This window comes from Pezoporus flaviventris, unplaced genomic scaffold, assembly GCF_033815535.1.
Source record: "Pezoporus flaviventris isolate CSIRO_AGI_PZ_B2104156 unplaced genomic scaffold, CSIRO_AGI_Pfla_v1 ptg000031l, whole genome shotgun sequence".
Lineage (NCBI taxonomy): Eukaryota > Metazoa > Chordata > Aves > Psittaciformes > Psittacidae > Pezoporus > Pezoporus flaviventris.
Genome location: NW_026892579.1, coordinates 55,692,687 through 55,710,890, shown reverse-complemented (window position 1 = coordinate 55,710,890; position 18,204 = coordinate 55,692,687). Strand labels below are relative to the sequence as shown.

Sequence of the window (18,204 nt, the reverse complement as noted above, 5' to 3'; positions counted from 1 at the left end):
TTGGGATAAAGGATTGGGATGCAGGGTCAGAATGCACGATGCAGGGCTGGGAGGCGGGATGCAGGGTACAGCATGTGTGATGAAGGATGCAGGACTGAGATGCAGGGTGCAAGATGTGGGATGCGGAATGCAGGCTTGGGATGCAGAATGCAGAATGCAAGACTAGGATGTGAGATTAAGGCTGCAGGGCTGGGATGGGTCAGACAAGATGATCTTTAAGGTCCTTTCCAACCCAAACCATTTGATGATGCAGGATGGAGGGGACATGATGTGGGATACAGATTCAGGACCGGGCTGTAGGATGCACGGTACATGGTATGGGGTGCAGGATGCAGAACTGGGATGCTGGCTGCAGGGTGGAGGATAGAAGCAGGGGAGGGCAGCAGCCTAGCAAAGGGACAAAGCCCTTCCCTTGGGCCCAGCAGCTGGAACAGGGGTATCTCCCCCTGCCCATCTCCTGTGAGGCCAGGGCAGCGTCACCCTCACCAGCCACCCTGGTGGTGCTTTGGGGTCCTCGAGCTGCCCCAGGCTGTGTGTGCCCCTCACCCCAAGCCTCCAGGTCCTGGACCCCAGACCTGTCCCTTCCTTGCAGCCCAGTGGGAATAATCCCCAGCACTCTATGGGACAGGCAGCTGGGGCTTCAGAAGGAGATTAAACATTCTTGTGGTTAATCGAGTCCCAGCAGCCACCCGTTCCCCAGAACCAGAGATTATCCCATAATTAATTAATTAGGGTATTTGCTGCCATAGGCAGGGCTGTCTGGTGCAATCCAAGTCCTTTGACTCCCAGAGGAGCTTTGAGGGGCAGGGCACGGTCACCTCGCCGAAGGCACAGCCCCAGTGATGGAGGGGGACCAGGGGACAAAAGCAGGGCACGGTGGAGGGGGGTAGCAGGGGGATGCAGCAGGGCTGGAGGGGAGATGGAAGTGGGACAAGGGACAATGCAGTGGGAATGCAGGGGGCTGGGGAGAAGATGGGGATGTAGGAGGGATGGAGAGGGGATGGAGGCAGGTGGAAGCTTCAGTGGAGGCATGATGGAGGGGGATTAAAGGGGGGATGCAGCAGCGATGCAGGGAGGAATGGAGGGAGAGTGGAAGGAGAATGGGAGGGATGATGCAAGGGGGGGATGGAGGCCTTGGTTGACGTGATGGAGATGGTGGGGAGGGGGGATGGAGGGGAAGTGGCCTTACCATGGGACAAGGACCTCGGTGCTGCTTGGTTCTGCTTGTGGCATGAGAGTCCTCAAGGCAGACAGGTTCAAGAGCACATAGCCCTGCTCCCACAGAAGCCCCCCGACCCCAAATCTTCCACAGACCAGGCTGGGGTGACAGGTAGGGGTCAGGTGACCCATACGAAGGGGGTGATATTTAGGCAGGGCATGAGGTAAGGGCAAAGGGACAGAGGGACAGGGTAACATGTCAGGAGCAGTGCCATGTAGGGAGGGAGTGACAGGTAGGGACAGCATGCCATGTCAGGTTGGGCTGACCTGTGAGGACATGGTGACATAGTGACAGGGTGACAAGTAGGGGCAGAATGACATGCAGGGGCACAGTGCCATTCAGGGCTGGGTGCCATGCAGGGACGGTCCCTTACCCACAGGTGTCAGCACCAGAGCAGTGCACACTGCTGCTGGCTGGTGGCCTCTGGACTGGCCTCGTGGCTGACCTCTGGAGCAGCCCAGTGGACCCTTACTGTGCCCCTGCCGAGCACTGACCCAGCCCTGTGTACACGGCCAGGGGCACTATGAGGCTTGGGGCTACCCACCCCACAGCAGCCCCCAAAGCAGCCAGGACAGAGCCTCCCACCCTTTGCTCCACATGGGATACAGTGTGTATGGGGACCACAGCGTGGCCCCAGGGAACCCCACCACTGCTTTTATCCCACCCATGTGCAAAGTGGGGATGTGGGCTGGGGGACCCCAGGGCAGCCCTAGCTGGGTGGGGGTGCCGGTGACATGACTGGTGCCGGATGGTGCATGGGTGGCTGAGTGCCCTTGGGGAGGGGGGTTATTAGGAGACCCTGAGTCACAAGGTGGGCTGCAGGGTGAGTCCCGGGGTGGAGGGAGCTGTGCAGTGACTCAGGCCCCACTGGTCCCCCTAGCATGTCCCCGTGCGGGGTGAGGGGTGCACCGACCCACTCCCATCAGGCTCCAGGGTTTGATGATCTATATGGCATCCCAGGAATGCTGCCCTCGCCCTTCTTTGCTGTGGGTACCACACCAGCATCAGTGCCATGGCCAAGGTAGGGCTGAGCATCCCAGGGGTGACACTGGGCTCGCCGGGACAAAGTACATGGTCCAGATGCCGCAGAATGGTGGGGTGCCATTCAAGCCCTGTGACCCCATCCCCAAAATGTCCCCAGCACCATGGCCACCCCTGAGACATCACTGCCAGACCTGGGCCACCAAGGCTGTCCCTGAGACAGCACAGTCATCTCTCGAAGACTGTGGCCACTGTGGTCACTCCAGGGACACCGCAGCCACGCTGGGACACTGTGGCTGACTCTGCAACATTATGGCAATTCCTGGGCCACCGTGGTCACCACTGCAGCCACCACATGGACATTGATAACCGTGGGATGCTTTGGACATCTGTGGGACACCACAGCCATCTTTGGGACACACTAGCACCCCCTGGACACTGTACCATCCCTGCCATCCAGGACCTTGCCACATCCTGCCTGCCAGTGGTCGCCAGCCCCCGAGCAATGAGCGGAGGGGCACTGTGGGCAGTTTCCCTTTGGTTTTTCCATTGTGATGCTTCACAGGCCCCCTGACCCTGCCCATGCCAGGTCTCCTGGATCACTGTGGAACAAGGTGGGGGGCTTCCCATGTGGCCAGGGGCAAGGACCCCAGTATGGGTGGCTGTTGCCCTTTTCTAGCCATGCTAGGGGAGCTGTGCTGGCAGCCATCATGAAATGAGATGGGAAGAGCCTGAGTCCCCCACACTCCCATGGAAACACAGCCAAGCTTTGCTCCAGGGAGACGTTCTGAGCTCGAAAAAATGCTGGAAAATGCCAAACAAGCCAATTCCCAGATCTCACGGGTGGCTGGGGGAAACCGGGGGGGGCTGTGGCCCCATGTACCCCCCAGCTGCTGGGAAACCCAACATCCTCATCCTGGGACAGCCCCCCGGGGTGAGGCATCTCCTGGGGCCAGGGGATCCAGGGCTGCCCAGACTTGGCAAAGCCACGGGCCAGAGTTGTTAAGGAATTAATGAGGCATGGGAGGGAAGCCCAGCCAAGCCAAGAAGGTTTCCGGCAGCAGCTCCAGCCAAATCACACCACTGTCACCTGCAGTGAGTCCAGAGGCTGTGCTGATGCGGGTGGCAGTGATGGAGAGCCCTCCAGCTCGACATCCATGGCATGGCAGCAGCGGGGCAGTGAGGGTGGACAGGCAGCAGGGCCCTGTCTGGGCCGGGTTCTGGCAGCAGGGCAGCAGGAGACCTTGAGATGCCTTTCCCATGGTCTGCCTCAGCCTCTCGGGTTTCCCTGGCTGCCTCGCCAGGCGGATGTGGGAGGGAAGAGACACCCAGTGCCGGTGCTGGTGGTGAGGTTCTGCCACCCATGGGACCCTGTGGTCCCATCCCATCTCCTTCAGCTCAGTGGTCCCTGGGGTGGTTGGGCCACCTCAGGCTCTCTGCCGGGGTTGTGACCAAAGGGAAAGGGTGCCAGGGCTGTGCTGGGATGTACCCCATGTGTCCTGGTGCAGTAGCTCTCCTGAGCCACCGACAGCCCCATTTCCCCATGGGCAGTCAGTGCTCAGCCCCTGGATGCATCAGGTGCACAGCTGGCCAGTGCCACCAGCTCCCTCCAGCCAAAACCTTGTTCAAGGTTATCTCAAAGCTTCCAGAACTTGGCCTCCACCTCCACTCACCTCCTCATCATCCCCATTGTCCCTCATTCCTAGGTCCTGGTGCTGCTCAGTGAGGCTCACTGCCAAAACCCTCCTAACCCGGCTGCCACCAGGAAATGGTGCTGGGGCTCAATGAGCATCCTTTGGACAGAGCCTGCCACAGCCGGTGGGGTCCCAGGAGGCATTAACAGCCCCGTGGGGACCTCGGCTTCTGTGGATGCTGTTGCAGGGACATAGAGAAGATCACGGGCTGGGAGCAGGGACAACGATCTCTGTGCTCATAGCACTGGGTTGACATTCCTCAGGTTTTTTCTTGAGTTTGAGTAACTGGTACTGGTATTGGCTGGACCAGCCCTGGAGGAAAACCTGTCCTCCTGGGGAGGAAAGGATATGTCCCTGCATGATGCTGTCCCAGCAGACTGGACACTTTTGCTTGACCCCCACCAATGGTCCTTCTTGCCTTCTTCTCTTGGCTTCTACACAGGGAAAGGGACTTGGTGTGTGTGTGTGTGTGTGTCCAGGAGGCATTTTGCTGCTTTCCCCCAACATCAGCTCATCAGCATTCCCAGAGATCCACTGGATTTCTTTCCCTGTTTCCTTCCTCTGTGGCAGTTTTGCAGTTCAGCTTTGCCGTAATCCCATCTGCTTGTGGTATTCCTCATCTGCTAGACACTCCAGGCTTCCCCTGTGTGTCCCTGTTTCGATGTGCCAGGTGAGCTTGTGAAGCAGCACTCTCTTCCTGGCACTGCCCGGGAGCATGGAAGGTGCTGAGGAGCCACCCATTCCAAATTCCAGGGCAAGCTGCCACCCCCAGCATGTCTCCCCTTTCAGCATGGAACACCTTTCTGTTTTTCTGTGACGTGAGAGATGTGTCTGACCATGCAACTTCTGCAAAGTCATCTGGGAATAAGCCTCCAGCTTCTGCTAAACTCTCCTGACCAGTGCTGGAAATGCATGCTTCCCTGCCCGGACACCCCAGATCCAGTGAGCCAGGTTCCCTGTACAGGGCCTGAAGGCAGAACTGGCTCCTGTTCATCCTCTATAGAATCTGTAGGCAGGACCAGGCTGCCTCCACCTCCTGGCAGCTACGGAAGAGGCAGTGCAAGCAGAGGCCGGTGCTGGAGAGCTGGGGAAGGTGAACTCCGCTGAGGGGGACGTGCTGGTGGCTGCTGGGAGCATCCCCGGTGTCGAGCGGCTGCAGCCCCAGGCTCTGGCCACCCTTTGGGCTGAGATCAGAGGTTTTCTGGCTTTTTTGGACCTCGACCTGAGTGTTCATAGGGCAGCAGAGACTGCTCAGGCATGACACAGGAGGGCAGGGAAAGGGCAGGAGCACCCACAGCAACCTGGGAAGGCAGCAAGGGAACTGCACTGGTGCAAGATTTACCCCAAACTGAAAGGGCTGGGGAGCTGGAGGGGTAAGCACCACACATACTAAGCCTGGATTTAGGATGGATCAGTTTGCCGGCAGCTGACTCCTCTATAATTAGACGGTGGCAGCAGTACAGGAGCCAGCTTGGGGTGCAGAGCTCCAACCTCTTCCCATCCACATGCACATTGTTAAAGGAAACATCCCGTTTTTCACATGACCCCCAGACACTTAAAACAGCCGAGTGATGAAATGCACCTCCTGATGAATGGGGGATGAGGAACAAATGCCACTGCAAAATGCTGCCTCTCCTGCAGGCCCCGGGGCTGCCCTTGTGGAGAAAACCATCTGATGTGAACTCAGAGGATGAATCCTATTGAGATCCTGGATGGCTTTGCGGCATCTTGTGCCACTTCACTGATCTCTGGTCATGCTAATACCGGGCTAGAAGGAGCTGCAGCCCTGCCCAGCTTCAGGGGCTGCAGGCTGAAAGCAAGCCTACACGTGCCATATGTGCCCTGTCTACAGCCCCAGAGCTGTGTCCCTGAGTCCTGTGTGACCTGGGGAAACTCTGTGGCCACTTGCTGATGTCCTTCAGCCTCCAGGCTGTGCCCCACTGTCCCGCTTCCCACTTCTGCTGTTGTCCCACAAGAGCTGAGAGAGGGGGGGAAAGGGATGGCTGGCAACCATGTGGGAAGCTTCAGGCTTTTATCTCAGATCTGGGTTTTCAACAGATGTGGTGTGAGCAATGGCTGTAAGACAACTAGATCAGCATCATTGCTCAGAGATTAAAGGATTTAATAATCTGCTGGCAAGATGTAATTGAAAGAGGCAGAGCTCTGGTTGTACAGCGCTCAACAAATGCACTGGGGTGTTCCCACGCTCTCCCTGGGATCCCTCCAAACCCTCCTGTAAGCAGAATAAACCCTCAGTGCATGTGGGGCAGGCCCTTTTCTACACAGATCCAGGGACTAATGCTTCATCTTCCTTTGTAACGTTCTTCTAGGGAGTCCTTCATTCAGTGATCTCAAGGAATAAGGAATAGGGGGTGGTGTACTCTGCGCCAGCGAGTCCCCGGGCACCGGAGGAAGTGGTGCTGCTACTTGCCAGAGGTCAAAGCGTCATTCAGCAGCAGCAGTGAGCCAGCAATCGCTGCTTCTCAGCCCCTTGTTCTAATCACTGCTCTGCTGCCTGGTGAAAACCCTTAGAAAACAAGGCAGTGACTGGCTCTGCAAAGCACTGATGACAACAATGCGGAGCTTCTTCCCCCGCTCGGTGGTAGGGTGGGATCATGACCCAGCACAAGCAAGTGATGCTGTGGCCAGAAAACAGAAACTTTTGGCAATAGGCAGAGGGGCTGAGCCTCTTGGAGGGGGCAGAAGCACAGGAAGATCGAGGTCCTCCAGCATAAAATGCAGGGAAAGAGCCCCTGCGAGTGCATGGCCAAGGTCTGTCCTGTCGCGTGGTGGAGGTCTGGCCTGTCACATTGCCAGCAGGTCTTCCCCATCACACTGCATGGAGCTGGACTGGGCAGCAGCGAGGGTAGAAAGCTCCTTGGACATATCCAAATGCGCTGGGAGCCCTTCTGAGCTGCCTGTGCTGGCACTGCCTCGCCAGAAGCCAAGCTGAGGTGACTGTGCAGAAATGAGATGTGCCTGGTACATCGAGCCCTTTGCCAAAGGTTCTGAGCCTTGCGTGACCTTTCCATCTTCCCTGCTGCCTGGAAGTGCTGATCAAGTCCTGCTCTCAGTGGGGTAGTGCCAGATAAAACAGAAAATGGGGGAGAGGGTTCCCATTTCAGCAATGTGGAGCTGCCTTTCTTGCTTCTGTTATTCTCTGGTTGTCTACTACAGCCCTGCCTGGGAGGTAGGTGTGGTAGGAGGCAGGGACGTGTGATCCAAAACGGTGAAAGTCTGACTTCACCAGCAGTGGTGGTAGGAGGTGCTCCAAGCATTGGCATGTCCTGCTGCTGCCGAACAGCTGTATCAGAAGCTGCTTGGCCTGCCTGTACAGATCAGCTGGAGGCAGGAGGGTGTCTGGGGAGCCTGGTGAGACCCAACAGCATATATGCAAGTATCTGCAAAGGAGAAAAGCATCACTTTTACTTCCCCTCCTCAGGAATTCATCCTTCTGCCAAAGCTTATTTCTTACATGAGGTTCTCCAGGGGTGTCTCACCCAGCTCCTGGGTATGGTTTGGTATTAATTTAGAGTTCCCCTTCCTTCATAACAACAGCGAAATCACACAGGCAGCTGGCCACTGATGCGCCTGCAGAGGGGTGGCTGCAGCTCAGAGCTCCCCTTCTGGTGCCTGGGTAGTCGCAGCATGGAGAGTGCTGTGGTAACTGCTGCTAAGGGGATAATGTCGCATGGCACCAGGTAAAGCAACTTCAGCCCCTTTCCTGCTCCTCCTCAGTTAACCTCCTGAGCATCTGAGGCTGTTACTGTCACCTCTGTCAGGATTCTAGTCCTTGCATAAGCTTTGGATTACAGCTATTCCTGAAGTGGGAGCTAGAGGTGACCAAGGGCTGGGAGGGTCTGTGCCAGAGGGCTCCATGGGAGCTCATCCCTCAAGGTCAGGAACAAGAAATGGAGCAGAAGCTCCTCAGACACCCCGACCTGTGCCTGCAGCTGAGCAGTGGGGCTCTTGTCCCTGCCCTGGCTGGGGGAGGAGTTGGCGAAAACAAAGCTGCTTGTTCTCTGTGGCTGCTGATGCCTCCTGGATGACAAAGATCTCTTCCATCCCTGCGCACACCAAGGGCTGGGCCCTGCTCTGTGAGAGGATTTGAGTAACCAGCCAGCCCGGCACATCACCGCTCTCCCCAGGCAAACCTTCCCAAACTGTTGCGCAACTCGCTCCTTGTGATTCACTTTTCCCCTGCCCGCAGTGAGATCTGGAGGGCACGTATCTGCGGCGTGGTGTTGCAACTCCTGCTGCTCAGTGCTCCTGGCAAGTGGGCTCTGACAGCCAGGAAGAGGTTGTTCCCTTCCACCCCATTCTTCCTAATTCAGTGATTATCCCTCTCACATCACATCGGTGCCCTCCTGAGATCAGGACAGAAGAACCTTGTGATGATGTGGTAGGGAGAGCTGTGAGAACCGCACCACCTCTCACTGGACATCTCCGAATTGACCAGCGCTGCGGTGATGGTCTCCCAATGAGGATCCCACCAAGCAACCCAGAGCAAGGGTGCCCTTGTCCTTGATGGGGGTGTCTCCTTGGGACTGGTTCCTGCGGGGGTAACATTTAACTCAGGGCCAGTCTTAGACACCACACAGAAAATACTTCGTCTTGTTTGCAGTGTGGAAATGTGTGACTTCATACGGCTTCCTCCCTAGGATCCTAAGAGGTAAACTCCTTTGAAGCCCATGAACAAGCTCTTTAGGACAAAAGGATATCGTAAGCAGTAGGGCAAACACCTAGCGATGTGCTTGTGCTCACCTTTGGGGAGTGGCTGGAAGCTGCCTGCCCATTGGGCCCCACTTGGTACCCATGGCAGTGCCCTCGCTGCAGAGCTCTCCACGGGTACCAGCAGTTATTTCCTTATCTGCCCAGTTGCGAACAGGAAGCATTTCACATGGTGCCCTTAAACTGATCCAGCAAAGTGCTAAAAATAAACCTTCGCTGTGAAGCCACAAACTCCCGCCCTGCTGTGTCAGCTCCCGGAGAGAACCCACTGACAGAGTTCAAGGCTTCTTGAGATGGAGGCTTGGTCCCCCCCACCCGTGTGCCTGCAAGCAGGAGCTGTGAAGGCGGAGAAATCAAAACACAAAGGGAAGAAACCTGCGTGTTTGCCTTCAGAGCTGTGATAAACTGTGCTTCGGGAAGCGCTGGGCGGGAGAGACGCGACTCCCATTAAACCTTTTGAGGCAACTCATTCTGCAAACAGTGGGAAACCACTGATTGCGGAACACTTAATTATGTAAGCAAAAAGCAATTGGCAGCGTGCTGGATGGCACCGCGGGACAGCGTGGGCTCGGCAAGGGCTGCTCCTCCCCACGCTGAAGCACTGAGGTCTGTGGCAGCCCCTGCCTATGGGGCCATCTCGTGTGGCTTCAGCAGCTGGGCTCTGGTGGCACTGCCTTGCTGCACAGTGACAGTGGGAGTTGTGACCAAACCCCCGCGCGGCCGGCCCTCGCCATGCGGCTGCCTGTGTCCGTAACACACCATGGCCCCAAGTGCTCCCTGCCAGCCCCTGGGACAGCCTGGTTTTCACCCCCGTTTCTGGCAGAGCCTGCACAAGGCTGCTGATGGAACACAACTCAGCACAGGGCCTGGCTGCAGCTGCTCACGGGTTGTCGTGCGCAGGGGCCCGGCAGCAGCGCCCCCGGCTCTGCGGTGAGGCTGGGCTGGGACTGAAGGGTCCCGGGCCACGGAGGCCGCCAGATGCCCCGGGGCACCCCTGAGGAAAGGGCTGCCGGGGCGCGGTGACCCCCACAGGCACCCACCGCCAGGGGGCAGCCCCCGCCCCGCGCTCCTGCCCTGCTCCTTTACACCCCACTCGCCCTCTGATGTCACCCCCCGGGAGGAGGCGAGACTGGCAGGCCGGTGTAGCCAATGGGAGCTCGGCGAGGAAGGCGAGGAGGCGGGACTTCCGCCGGCCCGCCGGAGCTAGGGTGGGAAGGCGGGGCACCGCCCCCACAGGCTCCGCCCCCGGCTCGCGGCCGCGCGCGCGGGTGACGTCACCTCGCGGGGGCGCGCGCTGCCAGCCCTTGTGTTCCTCCTTTGCGGCCTTACTGCCACCGGGGGTGCGTGTGCGTGCTGACGTCAGGGCGTGCGCGCCCCCGCCCGGAGGCCTGCGCGGTTACCGAGCGGCGCGCCCGCGCAGCCTCGGTCAGTGGCTGTGGGGAGCTGCCGCCGTCCGGGGAAGCCGCGCCGGGACGAGCCGAGCCGCACCGCACCGCACCGCACCGCGGGGTTATGAGTCCGGGCGCCGCCGCCTCCCTGTGAGGAGCAGCGGGCCCGTGGCGGCGCGGGGAACGCGCCAGGCTCTGGGGCCGCCCCGCGACAGGAAGCCATTTTGTGGGCCCCCTCCTCGTCCTCCTTCGCCGCCGCCCTCGCGAGCGGCGCGGCCGTTGCTACCGGCCGGGGTGGGCGGGCGGACCCGCGGCGGGGGCGCCCGGTGAAGGCGAGGGGGTGAGCGGGGGGCCGGAGCGGGCGGCGGTGGCCGCCGCGCCTCCCCATGGCGAAGAAAACCTACGACCTGCTCTTCAAGCTGCTCCTCATCGGGGACTCGGGGGTCGGCAAGACCTGCGTGCTCTTCCGCTTCTCCGACGATGCCTTCAACACCACCTTCATCTCCACCATCGGTCAGTGCAGCTCGCTGCCCCCCTCCCTTGGGGTCCGGTTCCCCGCGGCCGGCCTCCCTCTTTCCACCGTGGTGGGCGCCTGCCCGGGGCTTTACCCTGTTCTCTGTGCCCTGCCTCTCAGCTCTCGGTCGTGTTTTAAAGGTTGGACGGAGGATCCTTGAGGTCCCCTCTAACCTGGGGTTCTGTGGTATTTTGTGGGATCCTCCCCTTGTGTCCTGGTGTCCCCGGGGACCCCCTGTCCCCACCCTTTCTCCTCCTTGCTCTTGCTGTCGACGCAGAATCCTCGCCCTGGTCACACCCGACGCCGGCTTCGCCTCTGCTGCAGGGAGAAAGGATTTGGTTTCTCTCCACAGTCGGGTGCAGCAGTTTTCCCGGTGGCCCCAGCGACCTCCCTTGGGGCATGCTGGCAGCCTGTCCCCACATGCTCTGCCAGCTCCCAGCGAGGGCCCACCTGGTTCCTTCCATCACCGGCTCATCCTCAGCCCCTGTGAGGGCGGTGGGGTGACCATCCCTGCACAGTGTCTTCACTGCTATTGATGTGTCTTAGCAGAAATGATCATGCTCGTGGGTGGAGTCAGTTTCCTCACCCAACAAAGCTGTCCTTCCCTGTCTGCGAGCGAGCTGCTGTCAAAGGCGACCTTTCAGTGGTGCGCAGCTTCTCGTTAAGGTAGTTTTCTTGACATCATGAAGGAGAGCTGTGTGTTTCCCTAGGCTTTCCTCTTTCCATTTAGTCTGCTGTGAGACAGGCTGCGTACCTAATGTCCTTTCTCCCTAGGTTTATTACAGCGTTTTTCTTTCTCAACACCATCTTCTTTTGCAGATGGAGAGTTCAGGTCAGCAGCTTCTAACCTTCTCAGTGAGTGACTCTGGCAATTTAAGAGAATTCATGCCTCCATTCATTCTTGCAGTACCCGTTGGTGTAATGAGTGTAGATACCTACATCTGGATAAAAGAAAATTTTGGCAGAGGGTTGAATTGGATCTGGCTTTTTGTGCGTGATATAAATCCCTTAAATGATTGGCCCTACAGCCATTCACCAAGGGTAGGAAAACACAGAGTGTAAATCTTAGTGCTAGGTGTGTGTGCACTGCTGTGTACTTCCTCATCAGTGCCGAAACGTCATCCTAAAGTTGCATCTCAGTCTATGAGATGTAAAAAATACTCTTAAGCAAGCCTTGGGTATTTTGAAGTGAGGGAAAGTATATTTGGGACAGCTAAGTGTCAAAACACAGTAGCCTAAGAGATCTAAGATCTTAGGGTCTCAACTCATTGATTTGCTTAATTGTTCTGGGGGATGCACATGAGAGTCACTTAATCTTGTCTCTTACCATTGCATACCTTGGCTAAGGAAGGCTGTATTTATTGTGCTGCTGTGGCCGTAGTTTAACTTTGCCTGGCAAATTCCCGCCTGGATCACATGGTGTTTGTTGCTTTCCGAGTTTGCTGGGAAGGTTTACTTCAATTCTCAAAGTTAAAAATAGTCAATGTCTCAGTTAAGAAGTCAGCGGGTGTATGGCGGCTCTCTGTCCAGAAAACTTGTGCTTTCAGTGACCAGTAATTTTTAGTAATTAATAATTGAGTAATTAGTATTAGTGGTTGGTCTAACTGCAGTTGTTGAGTGTTCAAGCAGAGTAACATCAGGTTTCATAGTAAGAGTACATGTGCGGAGTTTGGAAGCATTTTGGAATAGTCAAACCAATTTAGACCAGTGGATATTTATTTCTGGAGTGCATAAATTGTTTGTAGTGCTTGTAGACTGACAGGCAGACAAGCTTATTTCCTAGATTCTGAACTAAGTGTCTAGTTGTGGTGGTGGTGAGCACCACTCAGTGGCTAGTTGGCATGTCGAAGCATGTCAGACTTGAGTCTGCATAGTGGAATTCAGTAGATTTTGGGGTACAAAGAGATTTTTATGTGTGGTGCTGAATTCCATTCCCAAATATATCTTAAATGTATTGTTTTCTTAGTTCTTCTGGAAATAACTGGTTAAAGAGGAAACCTCTTGGGAATGTGTCCTGTGCAAGAAGTGTCAGTTGAAAGGAAGACTCTATATTGGCACGTTTTAAAAAACAGCCCATCCATGAAGGAGGAATCCTGACCTCCATTAAAATATCTGTCCACTGGTTGTTCTCCATGTCGTTACAATAAAGCAACTGAGTAATCTGTGTGAAAGTAATGCTATTTCAAAGTGCCACTGATAACTACAGTGATTAGACTTTCTCAGGTTCTCCTCTGCTGCAGCAATGGCAGTCCAGAAATGTGGAAAGGTGCTTTGCCTGCTGGGACCTGCTGCAATGAATCCCACCACAGCAGCTACACAACTTGGGCCACATTTGCAGCCAGAAGCGGAGAGCTTCAGGAAAAACCTCAGGCAGAGTCTTTGACCTGTAGCAACAAGGAAATGCTATTTCCAAAGCACTTGTGTACACAGTAGATGACATTGAAGGTGACTGGCTGAATCTCTCCTTACATTTGAAAAAAAAACAAAACCAAACCTGGTAGCTTGTTAGCTCTGATTCATGCTTCTGTGTTTGCACTGAGCTCCACCAAGAACCTGAGATAGCTGAGCATGTAAAATGTGTTCCTGGCCATAAGCAGGGGCTGTTTGGTTGTTACAGGAAAAGGGTCTCAAAGAACGTTGAAACTAGCCTGCGTGTTACTTTCATCTTCACACATTTTAAGAACTGATTAAGCATGATCCACGCTTAATACAGTTTGGGTATAATTCACTGTATGTGTGATTTGGTATGTTCTCTTCCACGTTTGACTTTGAATCACTTCAGTCCAATATTTCCTGCTAAACCAGCAGTTAAGCTTTTGGATGTGCTGAGGTGTGCGTGTGAACGGTTTCATTACCCTGCCTAGAGGTACTATAAATATCCTGATGGCTCTTCTGCAAGAATCCCTAAGTCATTGTAACCTCCCTGGAGGGAGCAGGGGCCTTGTCCTCAAGTGCTGTGTTGCTGTTTTCAGGGTAGAAAGGGAATATATTTCAGAAGACATAATGTTATCACAAAACATTTTTAGTTTTAATGACTTTTTGATAATTCTGTGGTGCAAAAATAATTTTTAGGGTGTCTATTTTTTTTTTTTTTTTAGGAGTTGTGCTGACTTTCCAGTTTTGCTCTGTGGATACTTTATTCTTGGGTCAAGTCTGTCGGTGGTTGTTCGTTTCGGCACTGGTGCTGTTCCCTGGGAGGCTTCTCTTAATCGGCTGCTGCCTAGCTTCCTCTCTTTGCCAGTTTGAGTACTTCATTTGCTGCCTCTCATGCTTCCAGCAGGTTTCCTTTATTTTTCATGTTAAGAATACTAGTATAAGTAACTTTCAGTCAAGGTATACTTGATATCTTAATCTTTTTTAGTAATTTATTTTTATATTGGCATTCAGTGTGTCAAGTTGATGACAGTTTGAAGTGCAGAGTGGTCTGCCTGAGCTCAGTGGTATGCTTTGCTTTGGAAAGCTCTATAGAGTGGGCAGGTAAAGTGCTGGCCTTTCCCTAAGCACAGGCAGGTAGAGAGGACTGCCCTTGCCAGGATCGCTGTCTGAAAGCTTGAATGTCAAAACTGGGCTCAAGCATATAATTGCTATTGTTTGACTAAGTAAAATGCAAATAAAGATGAGTCACAAAATATGCTTTCCCATGAAATCTGACTGCCTCTAGTCCTGTGCTCAAGAGAACAAAGCGTAGGTGATCGTGGTGAGGTTTCCTCTGAATGCTGCTGATGCAGGTGAAGCTGTCATGCATCTAACCTGTACTCAAGGTGTGGCTGTGTTCTGTGCTTCTTGTCTTTGCTCATGCTGACGGCAGCTCTACAAATCCAGACAGAGAGAAAGCAGTGTGGGGTTTTGAGGTCTCAACACAGCAAGGTCTTGATGCCAAAGCTGTGTTAGGAGGGTGCAAAACCGTGTTGGTTTAAATGCAAGGGTGTAAGAAAACTATTTTTAATAGTTTAAAATCTGTTTTTCTTTTTTTTATTTCTTTGGCCTTTATTAGAAGTGATTATGAGTTGCTAAGCACTTGCTTTGTAATTGCATACTAATACATTTAAGCAGTTAAGTTTTTTAAAGTCAATCATCAGATAACACAAATAGCAAATAAAACAAGTTACTTCTCATATAAATAAATATTCCGTTTTAACTTGGAAGCTGAGGACGTAAGTATTCAAGGCCAGGTTGGACGGGGCTTTGAGCTGCTTGGTCTGGTGGAAGGTGTCTTTGCCTGTGGTGGAGGGTTTGGAACTAGATGATCTCTAAGGTCCCTTCCAACCCAAACCATTCTATGATCTTGTGAGGACTATGGGATATATTGGAAAGGAAGGAGTCCCAGATAAAGAAAGGGGAAAAAAATTGGTAGATTGTGGGAAAACAAACTAGGTGCAAATTATATTTTGAATTGTGAAAATGCTGTTAGCTGTGTGGTGGTTGCAATGAAGTTTGAAAAACAAGTGGTTTCTGGGGTCAGAAAAAAAAGTAATGCTACAGTAGTTGGACATACCAGCTTGCTTTTTCCCTGTATTCTTTTTTTTACCTCAAATCTTGTAGGGACAGTGAGCAACTTTGAGTTTGGTTTATGTTCTGCTCAGACTGTGGGTTCAGCCTGTGTCTGACTCCTGGTGTGGAGCAAACGGGTTAGGAAAAAACCCCAAACCAATAAACCACACCCCCCCAGCAAAACCCTGACCTCAACCTCTGTTTGGTCATTTCCATGCTATGGGGTCTGGAAATAACCAGGCAACAAGAGATGCAGAAGTCATTTCCACATACTGGTAATTGAGCTGTAAAACCTGCCTTCATGGAGTGGTTTTTGGAGGGGAAAACACAAATAGATTCAGAATGCAAGTAGAAAATTGAAGGGGATGCCTTGGTGGGTGATGGACATAATGCTTTGGATGCGGTCTTCACCTTGGGAATCCCCTCTGCTCTTGGATGCTGGAGGTTGAACAAGTGTTCTTTGGCCTGAGGAGGGTGGTTCCCCTCAGCTCTGGCTTCTGAGGCACCCAGGAGAAAGGCTGCAGAGTGGATTGAATTTACAGCATGGTATGCTATGGTTGAGGGAGGTTTGGGGTTTGTCTTGTTTTTTTTTTTTTTTTATCTAGGGCTATGGCTAACAAGCAGCAGTTCTGCTTGCACGTGCCTTACAGCACTGATGAGAAGTGTGTGGTGAAGGCTGAGGAACTGGGTGGGCTGGAAACTAATTTTTTTAACATTGGTATTTTTTCAGCTGGGCTGGATCACTTCCCTGATCTGGCTTCTTGGGTTACCATGTAAATCTGTACTGGCATAATGCAGAGGGAAGCTGGGGACATAGAAGCGTTGGAATAGGTGGTATGGAGAGGATACTTGTGAAAATTCACTTCAAGGTGTTTGTTCCACACTAACAAAGGGCTTGACAGCAGTGCTTTTCCCTAGTGTTCCCTGCTCCCATTATGAAATGGCCCCTAACCTAGTCTTGCTGCTCTCTCTGCTGCTGCTGTCATTGTGTCAGGGCCAGAACAGTTGTCGAAGGGTGAGAACCAGGCTGCTGAACTCCTTCCTTGGGCACATACCCATGCAGTGGCAGCACAGGACACGGAAGCCCTGCTGCTCCTTTTTCTGTTTGTCCTTGCACTGACACACTATTTATGTTCAACTGAAACTAATAGGCAGCTGTTACCTAAATGTGCTAAGTATGATCCAAAGATATGGAGACAAATGGGAAGGAGTGAGCGGAGGTTGGCTGCTCCACTTAAGCCAGCACCATGTCCAGGAGGAGACTGAGCTGTCGCTTCAACAGTAAGTGACAAAGAGTGGATGAAGTCACTAACATTTCCTAGGTTAAAGTGTGTTACGGATTTAGAGTGCAGGCCTGTGGCTTCTTGTGACAGGCTGTCCATATAATCCGTGGTCTGCTCTTGAATTTCACAAGACCAAATGTGAAATGCCTGTTGATGTTGGCAGAAAACCTGCTCAGGATCTGTGAAGCAGGGGTACAGCCTTCGGTTTAAGAAACCAAGAACTACTTTTTAGTACCTTGTTGAGTGATAAGTACAACTGAGGGGCACAGAGAAGGGATTTCCTCTTGACTTCTTGATTTACCTTTTTCAAAAGAAAATCTGCTACTCCTCTCTCTTTATCCTAAGAACAGGTTTAATCTTCTCTACCCTTAAACTTGATATTTAATTAGAGAATTGGTTGTGAGTCTATTGATAAATACTTCATAGGGGATAGGAAGGATTGTTTTAGGTTGTGCTAGGCAGATGTTGCTGCCTGTAGTCCAGCTGAGCTGCGTGTGCGGGGTTTTGTCTTGGCAGGCCACGCTGGCTGTACCTGCTCCTGGCAGCCCTCAGGAGCAGGGTGTGGGCTGCTTCCACCCTTCGGTGGCAACCACTTGCTCCTGCGCTCCTCCTTTCTGGAGCTGTGGAAAGGCAGCATGTTCTTGCTTGTTAGTGGTGCAGTGGAGGGAGAGCTGGAGAATCTTGGGAAGGATGGTGGCTGGGAGTGGGCTGCTCCTGCCAGGGCACTTCATCCTGCCTGGAGTTGAGAAATGCCCAGGAAAGATGCTGGATGAAAGCAGGTTACACGGATTCTCCTGGCTGTAGCAACTGGTGCCTGTTTTGCTTTGTGACCTTCTGATGACACATGGAGAAGGGTTTCAGTCTGTGTTGATTTTGTGTAACCCTAGCGAGGGGGTAAGGTATTTCTGAAATCCTTTGTGGAAAACCAGCTTATCAAATTCCCTGTGCTGTGGGAAATCACTGTCTGGCCCTGGGGAAAGAGACCAGAGCTGCTGCTGCAAGTTGTCTTGAATGTTTAGTGTTTCGGTACAACTTAACTGTGTGGGTTTTTCTTTCTGGCGTGGGTTTAACTAGAAGTTTTGTGTGGGTTTAACTAAAGTCTCTGCATGTTTTTGTTCTGTGCTGTAGCTAAAACTACTCGGGGCTTTCTTTTCCATTGGGATTGTGTCTTATCTGTATAACTTGCAGAAATACCCATTTGTGTCTTGCATTTCTAAACTCTGACTTAATGCTCTCAGAGAGAGGACTGCTGGCTTGATTGTTGTTGAGCATGTAATTCCTACACAGACATCCATACTTGTACAGCTTCTTTCTTGAGGATGCTTTTCAAACTGGTCCTGTCATATTTGGACTAATGCAGCTCTACAGATACTAGATACGCTGAAGCAGTGTTGGACTGGGGGAGTGCTGGAAGTAGTCTCTTCCTGGTAACATGGGTCTGATGTGGGTGCTGCTTTGTGTACTGGGAGTTCCTTTAGCACTGCAGTCTGACAGGGCTGCAATCCACTTTGTCCTCAGTGGGCTCCATGTTGGCCCAAGGTCTAAGCTTCAGAACCTTGAAAGATGATGTTACAGAGGTAGTACTGTGGTAACTCCAGGGGCTCACCCATTATAGGTCAGGGTGCAGTACCACTTGCTTATCTGTCTTTTGATTTACGAGGCTGTTGGAAGGTTCATTATAACTGGTCTGTTCAAGTTGTCTCAGCTGTGGCTCATGGGATTGAACTCATGTGTGTTTCACGGCACCATTCACTGAATGGTCCCACGAAAGAAGTTACTCTGCCCCCTGAGGTGGTTATGTCTTGACTTTCACCATCATTTTAGTCTTCTCAAGTAACTTTAGGTATCTGGACATCCAAATTAACCTGCTGATATTGGACCTGTTCATGTGCCAAGTGTCATC

General features: G+C 53.1%; 1 protein-coding gene across 1 annotated transcript in view; it reads left to right on the top strand.

The window, feature by feature from the left end:
* The first annotated feature begins 9,944 nt into the window (after positions 1–9,944).
* Positions 9,945–18,204, top strand: part of RAB10 (RAB10, member RAS oncogene family) — a 49,662-nt gene continuing 41,402 nt past the window's right edge. Inside the window, exon 1 of the mRNA XM_061461265.1 lies at positions 9,945–10,526. Within this exon, the coding sequence (XP_061317249.1) occupies positions 10,400–10,526 (127 nt within the window). The 5' untranslated portion in view covers positions 9,945–10,399. The remainder of the gene's footprint in view (positions 10,527–18,204) is intronic.